Source organism: Artemia sp. Qi Xiang Cuo, chromosome 15 (genome assembly GCF_049724085.1).
Source record: "Artemia sp. Qi Xiang Cuo chromosome 15, ASM4972408v1, whole genome shotgun sequence".
NCBI classification, from domain to species: domain Eukaryota; kingdom Metazoa; phylum Arthropoda; class Branchiopoda; order Anostraca; family Artemiidae; genus Artemia; species Artemia sp. Qi Xiang Cuo.
The window spans coordinates 26,945,296-26,968,347 of NC_142808.1; the positions used below are offsets into that span (position 1 = coordinate 26,945,296).

General features: G+C 34.9%; 1 protein-coding gene across 1 annotated transcript in view; it reads right to left on the reverse strand.

The window, feature by feature from the left end:
- Nucleotides 1-23,052, reverse strand: part of LOC148943507 (uncharacterized) — a 452,088-nt gene that overhangs the window by 259,632 nt on the left and 169,404 nt on the right. Inside the window, exons 10-12 of the mRNA XM_089100994.1 lie at nucleotides 22,508-23,040; nucleotides 17,498-17,627; nucleotides 12,346-12,507 (exon numbers count right to left, since the gene is read on the reverse strand). Of these exons, the coding sequence (XP_088957120.1) occupies nucleotides 12,346-12,507; nucleotides 17,498-17,627; nucleotides 22,508-23,040 (825 nt within the window). The remainder of the gene's footprint in view (nucleotides 1-12,345; nucleotides 12,508-17,497; nucleotides 17,628-22,507; nucleotides 23,041-23,052) is intronic.

Genomic DNA, 23,052 nt, shown 5'->3' on the forward strand with positions numbered 1-23,052 from the left:
AATGAATAAGTAGTAGTAGTAATTTTTCTTAGATCTATCTACGTTAACAAGAACAACAAAAACAATATTTCATGGCCATTTATTCAAAATGAAAACACTATTTGTTCAACATGAACAACATAAAAAAACACTTGTTCAAACATTATTAAGATAAAAAAAAACACTTCTGTTCGAACATGAACAACATGAATAAGACACTTGTTCAACATGAAATACATAAAAATTACACTTTTTTAAACAGTATTAAGATAAAAAAAAACACCTCTGTTCAAACACTAAGAACAACATTTATAATAAAAACAATTTTGTTCATCAAGAACAACAACAACACTTATTATCATAAAAACACTTTTTTTTGTTCATCATCACTATTTGTACAACATCACTTTTTGTACATTAGCACACTTTTTGTACAATAGCACTTAAAAAAACACTTGGAACATGAACTTAAAAAAAATGGCACAGGTGAGCATTATTAATTTAAAAGGACCCTCCACCCGCCGGGGAGCCGCGGGGCCAAAGGCCGGCCACAGGCGGGACCCCCCGTCCCCCGGGGAGCCGCGGGGCCGAAAGTTGGTCGCGGGCGGGACCCCCCCCCCCGGGGTCGAAACAGTATACAATAGTCGTCGTCACTGCTGCTACAGGTTGGGTAAGGTTTAGGTGAGGTTAATTCATGAAAGGTTTAGGTTAGGTTGGGTCAAGGTTAGGTTTGAGTTAGGTTGGGTTAAGTTTAAGTTAATTTATCCAGACCAAGTTGATTGCGATAGTCTATGCATTCAACCCGGCCTGAAATACGGTAGTGGCCATGGGGTAGTACGCTTACACCGTTCTCGAGCACAAAGACTTTGTCAGATATACATGACATTGCATTCTTTTCCACTCTTACAGTATAATTTTTATACTGTAGAGAGTGAATTGCAAGCACTTGTGCTCTCAGCACCAGGATACTTTCTACACAGTGTCTGTAGACACTCATGTTGAAATTGCTCTTTACAAAATGTGTAGGCACCTCTTTACCCGCCTGCTTTACATCCTTATTATGAGTTTCCAAGCAATAAATTTAAGGACCCGGGAACACCCCCCTGAATATCAAATCACTCCGCGTCTCTGATTTTAACATTAGTAGTTGGTTGGGAGCTTGACGTTTCACCAACTCGAGGTAGAGGGATGGATTCCAGTTAGTGAAATCCATCCGCGAGCTGATGTGTTCCCCATTTTCTAAATCCCACAATAAATCCTCGGTTTTTACTTTTAAAAGCAGAGAATCTGTATCCGCATAGTAAACTTGAACCTCCCCCTCCCTGGGCCATTGTAACTTGCACACATTGTAAAGAAACGACAACATGAGCTTTTTGAAAATTTCAAGTACTGAACTACCTCCTGCTATATTCTTTTTCCGGTATAGAAGAACCATGCCAGCCTCTAAGCTCGTGAACGTTGTAAAATTGGAGTTAGCAATAATCCTTGTACACTCTACAGGGTTAATCATGACATTGGAGCGAGATCTATTGCGTACGCTGTCACAAATTTTGCCAAATGCTGAATTTAGAATGAGTTTGTAAATTTCCTTCTCTACTTTGGTGTTTGTCTAAGAGCGTTTATCAACAAAAGTATCGATAAACGTCTTTAAGTAGGGTTTTTGACTGGATTGCTGAACCCTATGTATTATGGTGATCTTGAAACCATTGTTCACCCTCCAGTGCAAAAGCACATGATGAACAACGATATTCTCTTTTGGGTCCATATCTGCGATCAGTTTCTGCTTAGAGGAGGTCCAGTGCATCCCCATATCCTCAACCAATTATCGATTGTAGGGGCTCAGCGAGTCACTGGTCACTGGTCGATTGATACAGGGAAAAACAAAATCTCTGATTGAATCATGAAGCGCCAATGGAATGTGACCATCAATTTCAAAGAACTATCCTTGTGGCCCATTGTCCTCGACGGTGTTAATGTCGGGGAACTCACAAGGATTCTCAAGCCATTTATAGTTCCCACACGGCAAAGAGTAGTGAGACATTGCCGAGGGGTAAAATGAGTTCATGTCCAAGAACACTGCATTTGACTTTGCACCGGTGCTGTTTTGTCCGCTTGGATCTGTTGTCAAAACGCGATCCCCATGAAAAAGATACCCACCCCTCATTGATCTTTCTACAAAAAGGTGTTGATCTACATCAGTTATTAAGCCTATTTTCTCCCAACTAATTTTTAAAATCAAGTCCATCACAAAATGTGGCGTGGAAAAATAATATCCTATATCGAGTCCAAACTCTGAATAGATTTGGTCTGTGATCTTACAGACAATATCTAACAGAGTTAAAACGTCAGTGGTCAAGTACAGTCTACAATAATCCCACCCATTTTCACAATTCCCCTTAGACCACACCTTCTTGGCAAATTCATATTCCTCGGCTGTGCATTCACTGTTGGTGAGTGAATTATAGAAAGATTCAATTGGAGGTTGTTTCAACTCGCTTAAGCGAGCGCCAAAACAGTAAAAGTCGCCTGCGTTTAAACCTTTGTAGATCAATAGATCACACTTCTTATTATCTGGAAGGTTGTGTTTAAATAAATGAAAACTATGAAAATAACCACTTTTGTATACATGAATAAATTGCACCGTCATCTTGGGGAAAAAACGAAAAGAATCAAAAAACATTTTTTTTGTATTCCAGCAAGTATGCCCATTATTTACTACCTGCCATTTCAACTTGAGAAGCACTAGCTTCTCGGCCGATTTGGGAATGATGTATAAGGTAAATGAATTATTTACCCATGGACTATCTACTCCCCCTCCCTCCCTGTGCACACGTGCCAGTTCCGGTAAAATAAAGTTTAAATCATAATTTGAATTATGAATAAAAACTGGAATAAAGAACTGCTGGCTAACGTTTAAGTTATATGATTGATGCGCTACCCCTCTAAAATTACTAACCCCAGAGGATATTTCCTGCCACAATTGATTTTGGTCTCTGACTTTCCCCTTCCCCCCCTCTTTTCCCTTTCCCCTTATCCCTCTCTTCAAACTCCCCCTTACAAACCCAACATATTTTTTTATTTTTAATCGCGAAACGATCCTCTGCAGACAACACCAGTGGGTAATGTGTATATCTCAAACGAGAAATAGTGCCATGAGCGATGCCAATTAATTTAGTCAGTGCCTTGACCATACACTCTCCCTCGTCCAACGTTTCAACTATTTCTAACAATTGCATAGTGTTAGAACTGTCTCTTTGCGCGTGGGCGTAGGAGACTGCAATAGCTCGATGTTCTTTGATTCGGTTTGGAAATCTAAGATCGTTCACTTCCACTAACTTCACTTCACAATCCAGCCAGATTTTATTGCTCTGGAGGAGGGTGTTTTGAAAACTTTTAAAACGTAAAATAGCCCTATCCCCTGAAACCGTTTCCACTGACTGGTAGCCATGTCGTCTACAATGATTCATGTGATCCCGTAGTTTTAAATCGCTACGAAATTGTGACAGGCATGTTGGACAGTGGAAACGTACCCCTAGATCCCTACCACTCCCCAGAACTCTACTAATGTCTGTAATTGGGTTGAAATTGCCAATTGAATTGGGGTCACTAGGTGGTGTGTACAACAGCCATACCCAGTATTTCACCAATTCAATCGACGGGCCTCTTACTGGGAACACCACCCCCTTCTTTTTAGAACGAACCCCGTCTTCAAATTCAGTTTCATACTAAACCACAGTAAAGCCGATATTTATATGGGCATTGGCCCTTTCAAAAATATCCATAGACCTGAGCGTTACTAGGTATTTTCCCTCTAAACAAGAAAAATCTACAATGGGAAAATCGGACCCCTCCTTCCCATGCACAGCTCAGTGATCTAAATTTGTCTTTGTAGCGTCATCTGCTATAGGTTCAAATGCTGATATGAGGAAAGCGTACTTGAAACATTTTTGATCTGTTTCAAAACAGATTCGCTGGACACCTTTACAATCTACTAAATCGGGATTATATTTCAAAACTATTGACCTTTCCCCACCCCTACCCCCTCTTAAAATAAAATCTTTCTTAAATTTACAAATATTAACACGTAAATGTTTAGCAAAAAAACTACAGACCGACACTCATTTTCCTTGTAATTCTCGTGATGTGAAATAATATAACCTATCCTGTCTAAAAAAACACCCTTAAGATTCTCTAAATGTGGATAATGGATAGACCCGTCGCATCTCGGTGTGTACATAATGATCATATACCTCACTTTTTCCCTCGTTTAAATAAAACACCTTTAAAACAATAGAAACCTTAATTGAATCCCTACCCCCTCTCCACAACTGAATTTGGTTCTCTAGCAGTGCATGAATTCTATCTACATATTCATGAACAATTTCTACTGGGTCAAACACAAAATTACCACCCAAAAGCGAATTAAATGGGTAACCAAAAGTTGCAGTTTAGACAACTATTGTATTTAAAACTGTATTTGTGAGTTGAATCTCGGGACCTGTCGTAAATTGGATCTTACCCCCCTCCTCCCCCCTCCTCTTGTAAATTATCACCAACCCCTCCCCCACATTGTTCAATAATAGGGCTATGTGAAGCCACTTCAGTTGTTTGAAGTGGAAGTATGTAATCAGTGGGGGGAAGGTTCCCTGTTAACTCATTGGAAAAATTCTCTAAAATTTGTTAAGTGTTTGGAATCAAGTCCCCCTGCTCAACTGCGCTATTATCAACATTAAAATTATCAGCTAAAAAATCATTAGTATTAAACGGTATTTCAAGTGAATTACCATTGATATGTGAATTGTTGCAGAGCTCCACAGGCGCATCTTCTTCTTCTCCAACTGATGAACAGGGGGAGATTGTGAATAAGGAACCAAAACAACCTATAAAAGAAAAACAGCTTATTTTCAAAGTGTCTAAATCACCCCTATTTTTAAAAATTTGATTATTATTTAAAAACGCGCTTACCAGTAGCATTTAGTTCCCTACTCTATATATATTCTGAAAGTTCCAACTTAATACAATCTAAAAGATGACATAGAAGGTTTTGATTTTGTTCAGACAACTCCTCAAAACATTTCATATTAATACTCTTTATCTGCTTTGAAAAAACCGCGGTCATTACTTGATAGCCTATCTCTTTCTGGCTATACAGTTTATAACGCAAAGATTTTGCTATGAGGAAATTATGACCGGAATATAGTTCCTTTTTCGGCTTCACTGTGAGAATTCAGCAGACTGAATGTATAAGATAATTGACCTGATTTAAAAGGGGAAACAATGCCCTTTAATATCTCTGACATACTTTTACTGTGATGAAATGAATCGAAGGCCCCTTAAATGAATCGAAGGCCCCTTGTTGGAAGGCCCCTTAAAACTAATATTCTAGCGAAAAATAGTATTTTGAGTTTCAAATGGTGAGATAACAGTAAACTAGAAATTAACGAAAAATATTCTTATGAGGTTGAAAAATAGCGAAGATGACTACAGTGGGCAGAGAAAATAGGAAATGTTAAAAAAAGAGCGGTTTCTTTGACAGGTAAAAAAATTACATTATATTTAGATATCTCTGTGGGGAGGGAGTAGAGAAATTTAAAACAAGGGGTGTGGGATTATAGCGAAAATAGCATTTTAATATCTCTGACACACTTTTACTTAGATATTAGCTAAAAACATTATTATGAGGTTGAAAAGATAGCGAAGATGTCTACAGTAGGCAGAGAAAATAAGGTGATAGAAAAAGAGCGGTTTCTTTGACAGGTAAAAAAAATTACATTATATTTAGGTATCTCTGAGGGAGGGGGGAGCAGAGAAATTTAAAACAAGGGGTGTGGAGGGGGATTATAGCGAAAATAACATTTTTAATATCTCTGACACACTTTTTAATATCTCTGACACACAGTGATGAAAAATGGGTTTGTTTAGATATTTCTATAGCCAGGTAAAAATGCTTACATTTTTATATCCCGGCTGCAGTTGAGTGCCTGAAGACCCTGGCATAGCATGCTGGAGGGCAACCTCCTGACCTTGTGTAGGTGGGGCAGCTTTTGAAGGCCCAGGCAACGCATGATGGAGTGTAGACGGGCCGGCAGCGTCATGTTCTTGGGCAGATTGGGCTGCGGCTTGTGCAGTAGGGCCAGTGACGGCACGGACTTGTGCAGTCGAGCCAGCGAAGTCACGGACTTGCACACATGCGGTGACGGCGATGTCACTGGTAGGTTGCATTGGTTCCTGATTGGATTGGACTTGGGCAGTCAACACTTGTTTGGAGGGCCTCGGCCAGCGACCATACTGCACAACTGTCGCCTTCGCAGGGGTTTTATTATTACCCCTTGCTCTCTTTTCAGGTGGAGGTGCACATTCTTCATAATTTACCTTAAAAAAGAAAATATTTATCATTGAAATAATTTTTCCCTTTTTCACAGAAGAAAAATTAGTGCCCCCCAAACCCCTAACAATCATTTGTCTAGAAAACATTTATCATAAAGAAGCTTCCCTCTCCCCATTTTCAGTAAATCAAAAAGTAAAAATTTGAGAGAAATATACTTGGTTCAGAAATCAAATGCTATTCAATTGACACATTATAAAGTAACGAATTCTTTTTCATAGAATTCCCGGTCCCTTACTTTCATGCAAGGAAACACTTTGTTTTCGCTTTACAATGTAGGTGTTAGAATTGTGGCACTGCCCTTCCCCCTTTTTACATAATGTCCTAAAAAAATATTGTTAGACCATAATTTTGGAAATAACTCGTTTCTCTACTTCCATACAGGTTGCGTAGGCTTAGCTTAATTATCGCAATCTCTTTTTGCTTGAAACTGTTTTAATTCGTCGTGAAAAACATTCTTTTTCACTGAAACATTTTGGTTAAGTCGCTAACGTGAGGATCAACATGCAGGATGTACAATTGTGGGGAGTCAGCTAATTATCACCTGTTTAAATAACTGCAAAAATGTTTAAGTCAAGTTAGCGGCGGCTTAAATGGAAACGGTATATTAATAGCTAAGGGCTGACAGAAGTTGACTGTCCCTTTTAGATAGGCTTACAGCAAGAAAAAATTTATCAAAAACAGAATTATTTTCATTGGAAGAATTAAAGTCATAAACTGAGAGGGGTGTGGAGGGGTGAGGCTAGGTTTATGTGGTAAAAAAGAACATGTTTTAAGCTTTCTATCGAGTATAAGCAATACATAGTGAAGTTTGTATTGTGGGAGGGGGGGGGTACCTGAATTTGTATATATTGTGGGGGCTGTGTAAAATGATTTTATTTGAAAATAAACTATGAAAATTTACTAAACAGAACTCACATTGTAAATCGATGTATCCAGAGTATCCAAATCAATATATTCCAGTGTTATATCCATAGTGTCACAGAACTTTCTGAATGTTTAATCACAACGCATGTCCATTATATACGAAATCTCAAGGGCGAATTATGATGGAATGGGAAACCATATGTAACCGACTCTCTGATTGGCTTAGAGAAAGACATCTTATGTAACCGGCGCCCTGATTGGCTTAGAAGGGGACACGTGATCCTGTTTCCCGTTATCAGATCAATACATTCTCCCCACTGATTATGTAATCAATTTCTCAGAAATTTAGTTCCCTTTCGATTACGCAATCATTTTCTAGGAAATCAATTTCCCCCCTCTTGTCCTAGATCAACATATCTCTTCCCCATCGTCAATGCGCATGTGCAAACTTTGCCCCGAAGACAATACACTTGGAAACAACAAATAAATCGACCTTGAAAGAGGTGTCATTGAACCCATTAGAATCAATAAACCATGAAAATACATCAAAGTGATAAAAATCCTGTTTTTTCATTCTCAGTGACAAAAACCATAAAAACATGAATAAATTATGACCCGTCAGCGTTAGACTAAATTCTAGATGGCAGCACATGTGTTCTCGTAGGGCTGGTACCCCCCTTTCTACTTATGTGACCGAAATAGCTGGTATTTTTTTGTGAATTTCTAAGGTTTCACTGTTTGTGAAACATTGTCTGTTAAAAGGATTTTATCCCTATTTGAACTTTTATTTATCTCTTCTGTAAAAAAGTTGTTAAATTAAATTCAAGTTGAAAAGCAATTTATTATGAGCCAATGTCTTTTGTATGAGTCTCCCTATTGTGTTCGTATTTTTTGTAAAACTACAAATCTGTAGTTCTCTGTTTCACTTAAGAATTAAGCTCTATTACGGACCATAATCACTATATATGGTCTATGAATGGCCAGAAAAGTTTATTTGACGTTTGTTTTTTATCTAATCTTGTCTATAAAGTAAAGATGAGCTAATAAAAAGAAATATGATTTCATCACCAAAACTAGTGTACAATCAAGTTTGCTTCTCTACAAATTCATCTGGATAATTAAGGCATTTGTCAAATAAACAACAAGATTAAAAACTCTCTTTGAAAAATGTTACAAGGTATCAAACAAGGGGCCAAAAAGATGTATATTACAAGGGGCCAAAAAGATGTATGGTTTGTGGAGTTTATACAGCTGGAAAAAAGCAGCTGGAAAGAGCCTACGAGGACCAATTGAAAACACCCCAAGAGGCACACTGACTTCTTGGATTGTTCTTATCCATTTCAATACACAGTCACACAGCGCTCGCAAGATCCAACGGTTCACGATTAATTTCAACAGGATACATTTGAACACCCATCTCATGGTCGAGACTTAACACCAAGCGACATCCATTTTTCCATCGACTGAGTAATTAGCTTGGGAGGAAGCCGTTCCAAACTGACGAAGAGTTCAATAGCCTTCCAAACTAAAAATGAAATATCAGGGAGGAAGAAAAAGCGCCTCAAGAATCGAGAAGTTCGACAATTATCCTAGTCTTCAAAAAAGGGAATTAAAGCATATTATAGCATCAAACAGTTTGTGGTAACGAACTGTAAGTAAGGAGCGACCCGGCTCAATGGTAACCGAAACTCTAGAAAACGGTATTTTGATACAAATAGATACACCAAAAGAATCATATTTTAATGCTTATTTCAAATATATAAGTTTCATCAAGTTTAATCCTACCCATTAAAAGTTACGCGCCTGAGATATTCGAGAGATTTGGCTGATTTTCGAAAAAAGGGGGAAAGACCCCCTAAAAATTATAGAACCTTTATGAAAATCACAACATCATATTCAGAGTATCATAGAACCCTACTGTAGAGGTTTCAAGCTCCTATCTACAAAAATGTGGAATTTTGCATTGTTTGCCAGAAGAAAGATCACGGGTGCGTGTTTATTTGTTTTTTTTTTGTTTTTTTTTTCCTAGGGGTGATCATATCGACCCAATAGTCCTAAAATATCGTGGTAGGGCTCATTGGAATGGAAATTAAAAGTTCTAGTGCCCTTTTTTAGTAACCAAAAAATTTAGGGCAACTAGGCCCCCTCCCACGCTCATATTTTCCCAAATTCACCCGATCAAAATTTTGAGATAGCCATTTTGTTCAGCTTGTTCGAAAATATTATAAGTATGTCTTTTAGGATGACTTAATGCCCCGAAGTTCCCAGGGGGAGGGCTGAAAGTTATGAACTTCACCCAATGTTAACATATAGTATTGGTTATTGGGAAGTATACAGACGTTTTCAGGGGAGATTTTTTCTGGTAGTGGGGGGTGGTCGAGGGTTATGTGGGAGGATCTTTCTAAGAAGGAAGTTTTCATGGGAGAAGGGACATTGCTATGAAGGGGACGCCAGACTTCCCAGCATTATTTAAAAAAAGATCAGAAATTAAATATAAAAAAAACAAGTTTTTCAGCTGCAACAGCAGCAACATCAAAACTTTAAACGAACAAAATATATTACATATATGATTGGGTTCACCCCCTAGTCAATACCTCGCTCTTTAAGCCAAAGATTTTTTAGTACTTTCATAAGAGCTATTTATTCTAATTAACGGCCTTTGTGATTAAGCACTCATTTTTAAAGAATTGGTACAAAATTCGAACTTTAGCTTAAAGAGCAAGGTATTGACTAGGGGACAAACCCCCTAATATATGTATTGAAATCTATGAATATAGTTCGTTATGTAAGTTAATTGGTAAGTTATGTATATTTATTAAAAATAAAAACCTTCGTAAATAAAATTAAACAAGTTTCAAGAAAGCCATTTAACCAAATAAAAGTAAATTAATATGCAAATTTTGTTTTAATTATTCATGTACGGTGAGTCATGATCCATACCTGCATTTATTCAAAAACGTTCAAAAATTAAATAAAAAAAACAAGTTTTTTAACTGAAAATAAGGAACGACGTTAAAACTTAAAACGAACAGAAATTATTCCTTATATGAAAGGCGCTGTCCCCCCCTTAACGCCTCGCTCTTTACGCTAAAGTTTGACTTTTCCAAAACTCTTTTTTTTTAAACAATAAAAGTCTTTAGCGTAAAGAGCGAGGCGTTAAGAAGGGGACAGCCCCTTTCATATAAGGAATAACTTCTGTTCGTTTTGACTGTGTCACTGCTTCTACCCGGCGAGACGAAAGATAAAAAATTTGTGGCTGAAGATTAAGTGCCCAAAAAGTTAATTCAGCTCATTCAGGTTGACAATCTCCATAAAAGAGCCCAAATTCAAGCTAACGGAAGGATATTTTCGCTAAATTTGGCTTATCATGGAGTCAGGGGCTGGTGTTACTCTTTCCCCCGTCCTTTTTAACTTTGTAATTGACTGTATCCTAGAAAGGGCGATGGAATTTTTCTGTAGTGTCGAGGTCAGCCCGTATGTCTAAATAGCTGACTTAGTTTATACTAAAACATCGACTATCTTTCAGGATAACGCTCAGAGGCCCAGTCCATGCTGAATAAACTAGCTGATGTCTCAGCAGAGATGGCCTAAATAGCGGTTCATCCAAGACTAAAATCTTTATGACGTATATTCGCCAGAAAACAGCCATCATGTTTAACGGCTTCCTTATAGATTTGGTGAGTGAATTCAAATACCTCCTTTGACTATTGGGTCTTGTTGATTATACTCTTCTGGATTCCTAAAAAGGGTAGTGAAATACTTTATTCCTTTGCAGCCAATTTTGGTTTATTGCAGGAAACTGGCACAGGTCTATGGCTCTTAAGGAAAGTACAAACGCAAGGATGGATGACGAATGTATTATTTACTCTGAAAAACTACGTATATTTCTTTTCTGGGGAAAAAAAATGAGAATCTAAGAAAAAAAATGAAATCTATTTGCTCTTGAGCCAAACCTACTGAGTGTGAGTTTTTAATATTTATACCGGAGAGAATTATCTGAAGCAGTTTTTCAAAGCTTATGTTCTTCTGAGCAATATTTCTAATTTCAATTAAAAAGCTCCTTCCTGGAATGCAAGTAGGCAGGTTTGAAATAGTTCGTGGTAACGAACTGTAAGTTAGGAGCAACCCGGCTCAATAGCAACCAAAACTATAAAAAACAGAATTTTGATACCAATAGATATATCAAAAGAATCAGAGTTGTATAGAATCTTCAGGAGTAACTATTGTGTTTTGGGATTTACTTAAAATTTTTGAGGGATGAGAACTACAGCGTTTAATGAAATGATAAAAGAAAGACAAAGCGTTTTTTCCCGTAAAAGCTGTTAGAAGAACTGACCAAAAGTTCTAGAAATACGTCACACTGTCAAGGGCCCGTAAGTCTAATTATCTTTTGGTTTTGCACAGTAATTTGTTAGTGCTAGTTAATTGGAACTTTATTTCTCTCAGATTTTCAAACCAAAACCAGATGTTTTTTCTATATTGAATGAGCATTATCTATCAAGGTTGCCTATTATAGCCAGTAGGCAATAGCCAGTAGAGTCATTATGACTCCTTGGAATGAAATATTTAACGAGAGACCCTCGACAAATTCTTAATGCAGTGAAAATAGTATTTCACCACAGTTGTATTTTTGCACTGATTTAAAGAAGTCTCATCTTGTGTGAAAACTAATCTTATTTTACATTCATATAGGAACTAGTGGTAACTGGTTCTTCCTTAAAATGCACCCATGCATTCCAAATACACATAGGGGAAAACCAAAACGTATGGTAAAGTATTAAATCGTGGAGTTTCTCGCTGCCCCTTTACAAGAGTTTCATATCTTATCCTGGATTATATACAAGGGTATATAATCCAGACATATTCTGAATCGTTCCCTGAATGGCAATTTTTTATTTAATATTCTATATTATTGTTTATTAATCCGAAAATAGGAGATGTTGTATTCTTCATAAAATAATAACAGTTATGCATTTATGAAAAGTGCATATTTTTTGCAATATAAATTGTGTCTAATCCCATCAATAGTAAGGATTGTTGGGGACCCCATTAAATAATCCATTTTCTATAGTGTTTACACAAAGCAGTTTTAAGCAAAGAAGAATAGCTCTAACCTTGAAGTCCAGCACGGAATGTCATTTCAACTTCTGGAGAAACGTTAGGGCTTAATGAGCGTCCATCGGCTAAAGTTCTTATTTTTCTTTGTAAGGCATTGGCAGATGACATTGCATCACCGTAGTACTGTCCAGAGTATGATCTCTTCCATGGGTCCCCAACTGAAATTTTATATTGATGCCGTTACTATCTTCAGCTCTTGGCTCCTTTCAGTGGAGTGTCATTGGGTAACAAAGTCAATATTTAATAGAATCCAGAATATTGTTTTGATTTGAAGAGACAGGGCATGGAGAATCATATACAAACTGAGCAATGGAAAACCCACCTTTTAATATATTCAAAAATTTTGTGTCGAAGCCCTTGACTGACTCTTAGTCTTAAATAATCGCAAGTATATTTTCAGTCAATGAAGGTTAATCACATAATTCCCAAAACTAATTGCTGTTTAACAGTGAATAAATTTTCTTATGATGCAATTTACCCAAGTCCATCATAGTAGAGCCTAGACTACGAAAATCCTCTCGGCTCAAGCACATCTGGACGCGTCGGAAAATTTAGGAGATTGTTTTTGCTAGACATTCGGTGCGTACAATCAAAAGCAGGCCGCAATAACCCTTCTAAAAAAGAAGAATTATAAGATTCGATTCAAGAAAAAAAAAGACCTGAGATAATCATAAAGCTATTGTGAACAAAGGCAGCACAATACCACTCCCTAAGTAAAGAATGAAGTATTTTTTTGTAACTCTGTAGTCTCTTTGTATTTTTTTTTTATCAATATAATATAGTTTTTTCACCAAAGTATTTTGCATGAAAAGAGTTATCGTAGGAGCTTCTGAGGGGAGTAGTGTGCTATATCTACGTCCTGATTGCACACCTTATTTAGGGACTAAAAGCTATCTCATACGTCCTGATTACACACCTTATTTGGGGATTACTAAACTAGAGCATTGAATTCAGGTCATACTATTTATTATAGCGAGCTTAAGTGATTTTGGAACAGTTTATCTATGAATACCTGAGCAAGCGTATATATGTTAAATGACAGGGAAAGTTAAATTTGTATTTGACATTTGGATGTTACGTAATAGATAATTTTGGTAATTTGGACAACTTTGGTAGATAATTATGAAGCAAAAAACAAACGAAAGAAGACTTATTTTAAATGATATTTCAAGATTAGTCTTTTGTAATATATTAAGAATGTGTGTTCTGTATTATATATATATATATATATATATATATATATATATATATATATATATATATATATATATATATATATATATATATATATATATATATATATATATATATATATATATATATATATATATATATATATATATATATATATATATATATATATATATATATATATATATATATATATATATATATATATATATATATATATATATATATATATATATATATATATATATATATATATATATATATATTGATGGTTGAATTAAAATTATCAAAGATATAGGTTAACATTAAAACAAAGACTTAGGATAGGGGGAGGGGGATTATTTACCACTTGAATTGACATCTCCCCATTCCTTTTGGGGATGACCTACCAAGATGGTGGTTGAAAAATATAAGTTTTGTTAAAACAAGAAGTAGAAGTAGAAGAAGTAAAACAAGAAACAAGAAGTAAAACAAGACTTCAAAATATGAAAATTTCAGTTTTGATCATTCTCTTCATTATTGATCGATTACGCAAGCAAAGTTTTTTCCTCGAAAGGCTGCTAGGTGGCTTGAATTCCAAAATGGTGGATAAAAAATGCAACTTTATCAAAAGGAGAAGAAATGACCATTTAAAATAGACTAGTATGGGGTAGCCGATAGCACAAGTTCCGAATATGAGCTTAAATTAATAGACTAAGCTGTATCGTAGTACCGCTAGGTGCCACAAATCCAAGATGGGAGTCAAAAATGTGAGTTTGCCAAAATAAAGAGATATCGCCATTCAAAATAGACTAGTATAGGGTTGTCGATAGCACAAGTTCCGAATATGAGTTTAAAAAATAAACTAAGTTGTATCATAGTGCCGCTAGAGGGCTTGAAATCCAAGATGGAGGGCAAAAAGGCAAGTTTATCAAAATGAGAAGACATGTCCATTCAAAATAGACTAGTATGGGGTAGTCGATAGCACAAAATCCGAATATGAGCTTAAAAATAAGCTAATAGCTTTTAGTCCCAAAATAAGGTGAGCAATTAGGACACAGATATAGCACACTACTGAGAGGGCGTATTCGATTGGAAATATAAGTTCTTTTACTCTTTTTAGAACCAAAATTGGTTAGAGTGACAGGAGAATTGATTCCACTACTAATAGTATTGCAACTACCACTACTCCTACTACTACTACAACTACTATTACTACCACTACTATTACTGTTAATACTACTACTTCTACTTCTACTGCTACTTTACTACTACTACTACTACTACTACTACTCCTACTACTACTACTGCTACTACTACTACTACTACTACTACTACTACCACTACTACTACTACTACTACTAGTACTACTACTACTATTACTACTACTACTACAACTACTGCTGCTACTACTACTACTAATACTATTACTGCTACCACTAAGGATAAGGGTATTAAAATGAGTAAGGGGTGGAAGTCGACTCAGAGTCGACTTCCACCGTACTATCGTACTATATGCATTCTGGTTGTCAAGAGGGTGCAACATCCAAGGTTCAGCTTAGGGTACAAAATTAGATCTTTTAGGGTATTTTGAGAGGAATATTGAAAAATTATCAAAAAGCGCTATGTGCACAGCGCTTATACCATAGCCACCATTCGATGCTTTTTTTATGCTGATTACGAATATAATAATCATTTCTATCGGAAATGAATTTCAGTCCCCCCCCCCCTATATATGCCAATTCAGGGTTAGGTTAGGTTAGGTTGTAGAAATATATACCCTGAAGTGGCATATATGGGGGGGGGGCTGAAATTCATTTTCGATAGAAATGATTACTATATTAATAATCAGCATAAAAAAAGGCATCGAGTGGTATATTCACTTTATGCGTAAGTCAATAATATGATTTGGTAGAAATTTACCGAAAGTTATAGTTCACTTTTAAAGAGTCAAAAGAGACCGAAGGTTAATTAGCCCCTTCCACGCCGTTTTTCCCCAAACCCACCCTGATAAAAATTTTGAGATAGCCATCTTGTTAAAAATAATTCAAACATCAGATAATAAAAACTCCGAGGTTGACACAAACCCATTTTTTCACTTTGATATTGTTACTTTGATACAAGTTTTGATACCTTGATCAACATCTGATTTTTTTTTAAAAACAGTTTGATTTTGAAATAAAATTTTTTTTAAAACTTGAAAATTTTTGCAATCAAAACGAACAAAAAATAATTAAAAAGCAACTTTCCAAAAAATAAGTTTTTCAAAGAAAAGTAGAGGCCATTTTAAACTTGAGCTCAGCAGATACAAATACCTGTTAAAATTCCAACTCAAAACGACCAGAAATTACTATTAAAGAATAAATGAAACCCAAAGCAAACAGAAATTAAATAAACAACCATAGCAAATAACATACAACAGGTTATAATATAAATGAATAAATAGATATTAAAGCGAGTAATGCTTAGATTGAGTATGAAAATCAAGCCAAAAACGAAAAAAAAATATATATTCCTATTGAAGTATAAATGACACTTAAAACGAACAGAAATTAAATAAACAATCAATGCAAACAAACATGCAATAGATATTAATGTAAATTAATAAATAAATCTTAAAACGAGTGAAATTTAAAGTGAACAAGCAAATCAAGCTCGAAATGAACAAAAATCACTACAAACAAGAGTTTGAGTATCACCTCCTTCTCTCACTGCAAAAGTCTAAAACCTACTGCGTCACTAGCGCTTTACTGAAAACTATATGCGTCTTGAACAGTCTTGGATTGACTGTTCATTAATTGTTGAAAGATCCATCCGCTCAAGAATTTATTTCACTGTAATTATATTTTTATTTCAAATGTTGTAAGAACTGGAAAAGAAAATATTTGCAAAATAATTTGTTTTCAGTTAAGCGCCAATGACGCAATAGGCTTTTGGTTTTTATTTACAGTTAAGGAAGGAAGCAGTATCCAAACACTTGTTTGTAGTGAAACTATATTCGTCTTGAACAACTTTAATATGATCTAATAAATTAAACTGAATACTTGACGTATAATGATATTAATTGCTGAAAGCTCATCAGCTAAAATGTTACCATAATTGTAATGTTTATTTTCAATATTAAGAACTACGTCGGACAGAACAAAGAACAAGAGGCAAGATAAAGGGTTAAAATGAATAAAAGTATAGAGTGTTTGGAAAAGGAAGATATAATGAGAATAAAGACAGGTATAGCAAACAATTTTGTCAGAAGGATATACTATTCACAATTTCCTGAGCATTTTTTGTGTTCTTCAATAGTGTGCATCTATATTGTGGATTAAATTTTAGAACATGGGAATGTTTTGATTGAAGTGTCTAAATAGCAAATTTTATTTTCTTAAAATTTGTATTGTCATTTGCCTATGGATAGATGGTTCTAATAAGGTTCCATGCGCTATTTCCTTCGCCAATATAAATGAATCTACCCAAAATAGCAAAAATACTCAATAAAACGGTAAAGACCCGAAACACAAAATAAATCAAAACCATGTCAAAGAAGCACCTTCACCCGTTTTAAATTGACTAATTTAACAGAAGACAAAACATTTTTCCTACACAAACGTGGGTGAGGGAGGGCTCACAAACTTTCGTCTCTTAATATTTGACGGAAAGTAGTTAGAAAATGAAGTTTTCGTATTCCTACTTCCCACTTATAGCTCTTATTTGTTACCACCCATGTTTGCGTCCATTACAATTGTCTGACACAAGACGAAGAAAAAAACAAGAGAAGAAATACAGGATAAGACATGAGAAGAAAAACTAGGCATAAAGGGACAGGGAAAGAGAGACAGAACGAGAGGAAAAGAACTTGGGTGGAGGAAGTCAAATATAATTAGATAGGTTTGGAAAATAGGTTGGTAGAAAAATATATCTATATCTAAAGACCATCGTGTGTAAGAACGAAAATAGTGTAAAAAGATAAAGTTGAAGACCTACCCACTGTGGCTTGATGTAAAAGAGCTGCAGCTGGAGTGTTATTGTATCCAGTGGAACTGACAGGTTTACTTGCCGCAAGCTCACCAGGATGAATTGGTTTGGGAACTACAATATGTGACCCAGGAATTTTCTGCACATATAAATATAATTACATTTCAACCTAATCAACTATATTCTAATTTATTGCTTAGAGCTATTAATTAATTTTATATGGATAAAAACAAAATACAGGAATATTATATCAAGTGACAGTGTAATAAAACTAAATAAAAACTTTGTTTTTTATGTTTAAATCTTTAAATTGTATTGTCCCTTAACGGTAGATCCTGAACAATAAAATCTAATAAAGTAAAACAATCATAAAAAAGCGTTTACAGGGGAGGGTGCCGATCAGTCAAAAATTGAATGTTGAGAAAAGCGAAAACATTTCCTATTATTTTTGCTCTTTTTTTGATAAGAGAGAGAAATGATTCTATGAATTGAACAAGTTTATGTAGGGTTAATTAGTGGTTTAGTCAGGTAAACTTCCTTTATAATTTATTGGTAAAGTCAAGATTACAATACTAAGACATGAACTTTCTGGAAATTTGTAGGTGTTAGTAACTCTGTTTGCCCTAATTTTAAATATCTCATGATGTTTTCAGCAGAGGATCTAGAGGACTAAATTAATTCTTTATAATTTATTAGTAGCCTACTCGCGTGAAACAGCGGAGTATGAAAACAAAACTAAAAAACAAAAATTAAAAAATACACTTTTAAAACAACAGAATGATCAACCAATAAAAAAACAATTGTAATCAGAATGTCCTCGTAAAAATGAAAAGTTTAGTAATATATTTATAAAGTAGAGACTTTTCTTGTTCAGGGACTGGATGTCTTCTACCTGAATTTCTGCATTTGAATCCTCTTTGCCATATCCTATTGATATAACATTGCACGTAAAGAAGAATACCGAGCTAGGGGAGACCTTGTGGTCCATAAGAAATCGCTCGTCCGTTAGCGACCTGATGAGTCAAATATTCTGAATTATAGTTTCTATTTCTATCTAGTGTTACAATATCATTAATAAGTGATTCTTTTCGACAGGGTAAGATTTCAGATTCATTAGAGAATGCAAGAGCGGTACTGCTTTATAAAGGTGATAATGGAAATTATCTTGGGAATTATTGACAATTATCTGTTTTGCCAGTTATTTATCGAATTTGAAAAAAGTTTTAGTACTTGGTTTACCCATTTTCTTAAGAAGTTTGATTTTTTGAATATTAATCAATTTTAATTCCGAAAGAATAGGAAGAACGGAGAGCGCATTGATATTTTTGACTATTGTAGTTAATATAGCTTTATACAAAGATTTTAAGGTGGATGCAGTGTTTCTAAGCCTAATGATGGCTTTTAACACGGTTGATCCAGGCACTGAGTAAGCTGTGCTCAAATGGGAGCTGATGTCAAACCGTTGATATAACGATGCTTCAGCATCCCTTTATTATAACAATCATAGCTGCTTACACACCTATTTGTGACCCACCTGACCGACAGAAAGATATTTCTTACCACCATCAACAGATCACAATTGAGAGGTCAATGAGATCAGCTACTCCTCTGAGGAGAATTTTACGAAAAGGCTTTTTTTGACTTTTTTTCATACATACAAAGAAAACAAGCATTTTGAAAAGGGGGAGGGATATCGCAACCTACGGTTTCTTTCCCGTCCCTTCAATTGTCCCTCCAATCGGGACACTTTTCATCTTTTTTCAGTCAATTTGAAGAACCATAAACAAAGATTCAGCAGGCTAGTCGTAAATTTTTGATTTCAAAATGAGTACTAGTTTTAGCCTAGCATTAAATTCCATGGACACTTGTCAAGCAATACATATATATATATATATATATATATATATATATATATATATATATATATATATATATATATATATATATATATATATATATATACCGCTGATGAGCGGTGGGTCTACTAATTTTTGATACAAAATTACACTTGCGCTGAAACCACGATGCTTAAAACAACTTGTATTTTTTATTATTATTGGAGAATAGATGCTTTTGGTCAGTGACAAACGAGTGAAAGAGGTTTTAAACCGTTAAAAATACGATCAGTTAATCATGATATATTATCAGTAAAAATATCAGTTAGAAACTCTGAACAAACTATTCCTTTGAACCAAAACTTTATAAGCAATTTAGTTTTAAGGAAAATGGTGAACAATTCTCATGGTAGTTTAATTATAAACCATTATAAAATAACTGAATGCATTGTCCTTGTTAAGTTTCCGTAGACATAGCTTAATCGCTTAGTTATACGAAATTAACCATAATAACAAATTATTTGCCACTCGCTGGGAATTCCTCAAAACAGACTATGAAAATATAAGTTAGTTCATAAGTTTATAAGTTTATTAATCCACATTCATAAACAAATAAATAAATTAAACAACACTTTCAAGCTGGAGAAAACCTACGAAGGTTCGCGATCGCGCGAAACTCCACGTAAGTACTTACCTATTAAGTCAACTATTTACATAAACCTCAACTATTTAATTAAAACTATTATAAATAAACCAAAAATAGATAAACTATGTCCAATAAATATATATATATATATATATATATATATATATATATATATATATATATATATATATATATATATATATATATATATATATATATATATATATATATATATATATATATATATATATATATATATATATATATATATATATATATATATATATATAGATATATATATATATATATATATATATATATATATATATATATATATATATATATATATATATATATATATATATATATATATATATATATATAAAGAATAATAATAATAAAAAAATATATAAAAAATAATAATAATAGAAAAAAATATAGAAAAATAAATAAATAACTGGATCAAAAATGATAATACATAAATAAAATATAAAAGAAAAATAATAATATAAAATATAAAAGAAAATAATAATAACCAATCCAGTCTCCATCACTCACTATACTCAACTCCCTCTCCCCTCCCCCACCCTGCCAACCTTACCTTAGCTCCTACCCCCCATACGTTCCCAGCCCACCCTTACCTCTTCAACTCTTCTTCCTCCCCCACCCTACCTTCCAGCCATAATAAAATTTAACAAATTACTCCCGAAAAATAATCTTTTAAATTATTTTTCAGTTAAGGTACCTGTTCGACCACTCCAACGATTAACTGTAACTTACTCCACGCAGATGGATGCATGTGTTCATTTGGAATGGGAGACGTGTTACCGAACAAAAAGCCAACAACCATGTTATTACTTTCTTTTGTTCGATGAGTTCGCAAGTCACTAGTAATTTGGTTAAGAACTCTTTAAAAAATTTGGGATTAAACCATTCTTACACTGAAACACGAATACTACAGCTTGGTAATCTCTTATCTGACCTATATTAAGAAGCGTCAGGGACCTAAAACAAGCACATGTGTCATGTACATCCTGGACATACCTACCGATTGTTCTAACAGCTTTATTTTGTAGAAATTGCACTCTTCTATAGTTGCATAAGAAGTTACTGCTCCATAGGAGGAAACCGTAGGAAATATATGGATAAACCAACGAATAATATATAGTTAAAAGTTTTTTTTGAGGGAGAAAGTGTTGCAGACGTCGAAGTATTCCTACCCCACGGGCAATTTTTGATGAAATTGCGTCACTGTGACACTTCCATGCCAGATGGCAGTCAAGATAAAAACCAAGGTAGCGGAGATGATCAACTTGCTGAACCAGATTACGACATAAAGTTACCTGGCCAGACACATCCGATGGTGTACCAACTCTACAAAACGTCATTAAAAATATCTTGCTAACATTTACACACAATAGACTTAATGAAGTGAAAATCTCCAGCCTTTCCAATACGATATTCGCTTTTCTCACCAGGTCCTTCACAGATGAGGCAAACACAGTTAAAACGGTATCATCAGCAAACGAGGTAAGACACACATCTTTTCAAATAAAGACGCATGAGATCAACATAGATGAGGTAAAGCAGGGGACCTAACACTGATTCTTGTGGTACTCCACACGTCACTGGAAATTCTGCTGAACCCACATCATTTAATACTGCTTTGTGGGATCTCCCTGTGAGATAAATTTCAAACCACTTCAAGAATTTTCCGCAGACACCTAACGACTCCATCCGACTTAGGAGAGTTTGAAAATCAACTGTATCGAATGCTTTGCGAATATCTATAAATGTAGACAAAGGTGTTCACCTCTGTCCATACCACTGTTGATTGATTCTATAAGTTTTTGCAAAGCATTCGTCGTCGAGTGCCCTTTGCGAAATCCGAATTGGGTCTTACTCAGAAAATCATTAGTCTGTTACTCAGAAAATCATTAGGAAACAATATAGACGTTTATGAACAACTTTTTCTAATAATTTTTAAAACAGTGGAAGGATCGAAATCGATCTCCTTTTTAGGGCCACCTTTATGAAGTGGTGTCATTTTCGCAACTTTTAGCTGGTTAGGAAAAATGCCCTTCTCAAGTGACAGGTTTATAATAAAAAGCAGACACGGTAGAATATAATGCATTATTGCCTTAAACGCTCGAAGAGATAAGCCGTCCACTCCCGCAGAATTTGATTTCAGATAATTTATAATTTTAAGCAGTTCATCACTTGTAATAGCAGTTCATACCTTAATAGGACACGCACTATCATAAATGGGTAGAATAACTGACATTAGATTATCAAGTGCTCTCGTAGGGGATTCTTCTTTAGAAAACACAGGGGTCCAATCGATAACACTAACCTCCTCTGCAAACTTTTGAAGATTCCCTTTTTTTATTAACCTTGTCTTTATTTTCTATAACCTAATTAAATTACATTTTTGTCTTGGTCTGTTAATACTTTGCCTCTTGTTCCCTTGTAATTATAAATCATAGCTTTGTATTAAATTACCGGGGATTTACAAACAAAAATAATGAGTCAACTTACCTGTTGAATGGATTGTAACTGCTGTTGGATCTGATGCTGCTGTTGAAGCATCAATTGCTGCTGCTCGTGTGTTGCATGTGGCAACGTTCTTTTTAGTTTTTTTAGATGTTGGGCTTGATGTTGCAATTGCATTTGCTCTGAGTAGAGCATTTGTTGGTGTTGAGCCACGGCAAGAAGGTATTCTAGTTGTTGTTGAAGTAAGATTTGCTGCTGTTCTAGCTGTAGCTGCAAAACTTGTTGATTTTGCTGTGGACTGTATATTTGCTGTGACTGGAGTTGTTGCAAGGAGTTTGTGAGCAAAGAGGCTGCGTTGCTTACTACTTGGCTTAAGGAATTTTGTAGTTGGGGTTGAACAACAGTAAAGGGACTGTTAGTAGCATGTTGTAACACATTCTGTTGACCAAAAGACAAAGGTATTTGCTGAGAGCTAGAAACTGTCGCATCTAAGTTTGTATTACTGACTTCTTGTAGGGTATTTTGCCCAAAGAACTGCTTTTCCTCTGAAGGTGACACTCTTGGAGTGTTTCCAAGTCCTGAAAACGAGA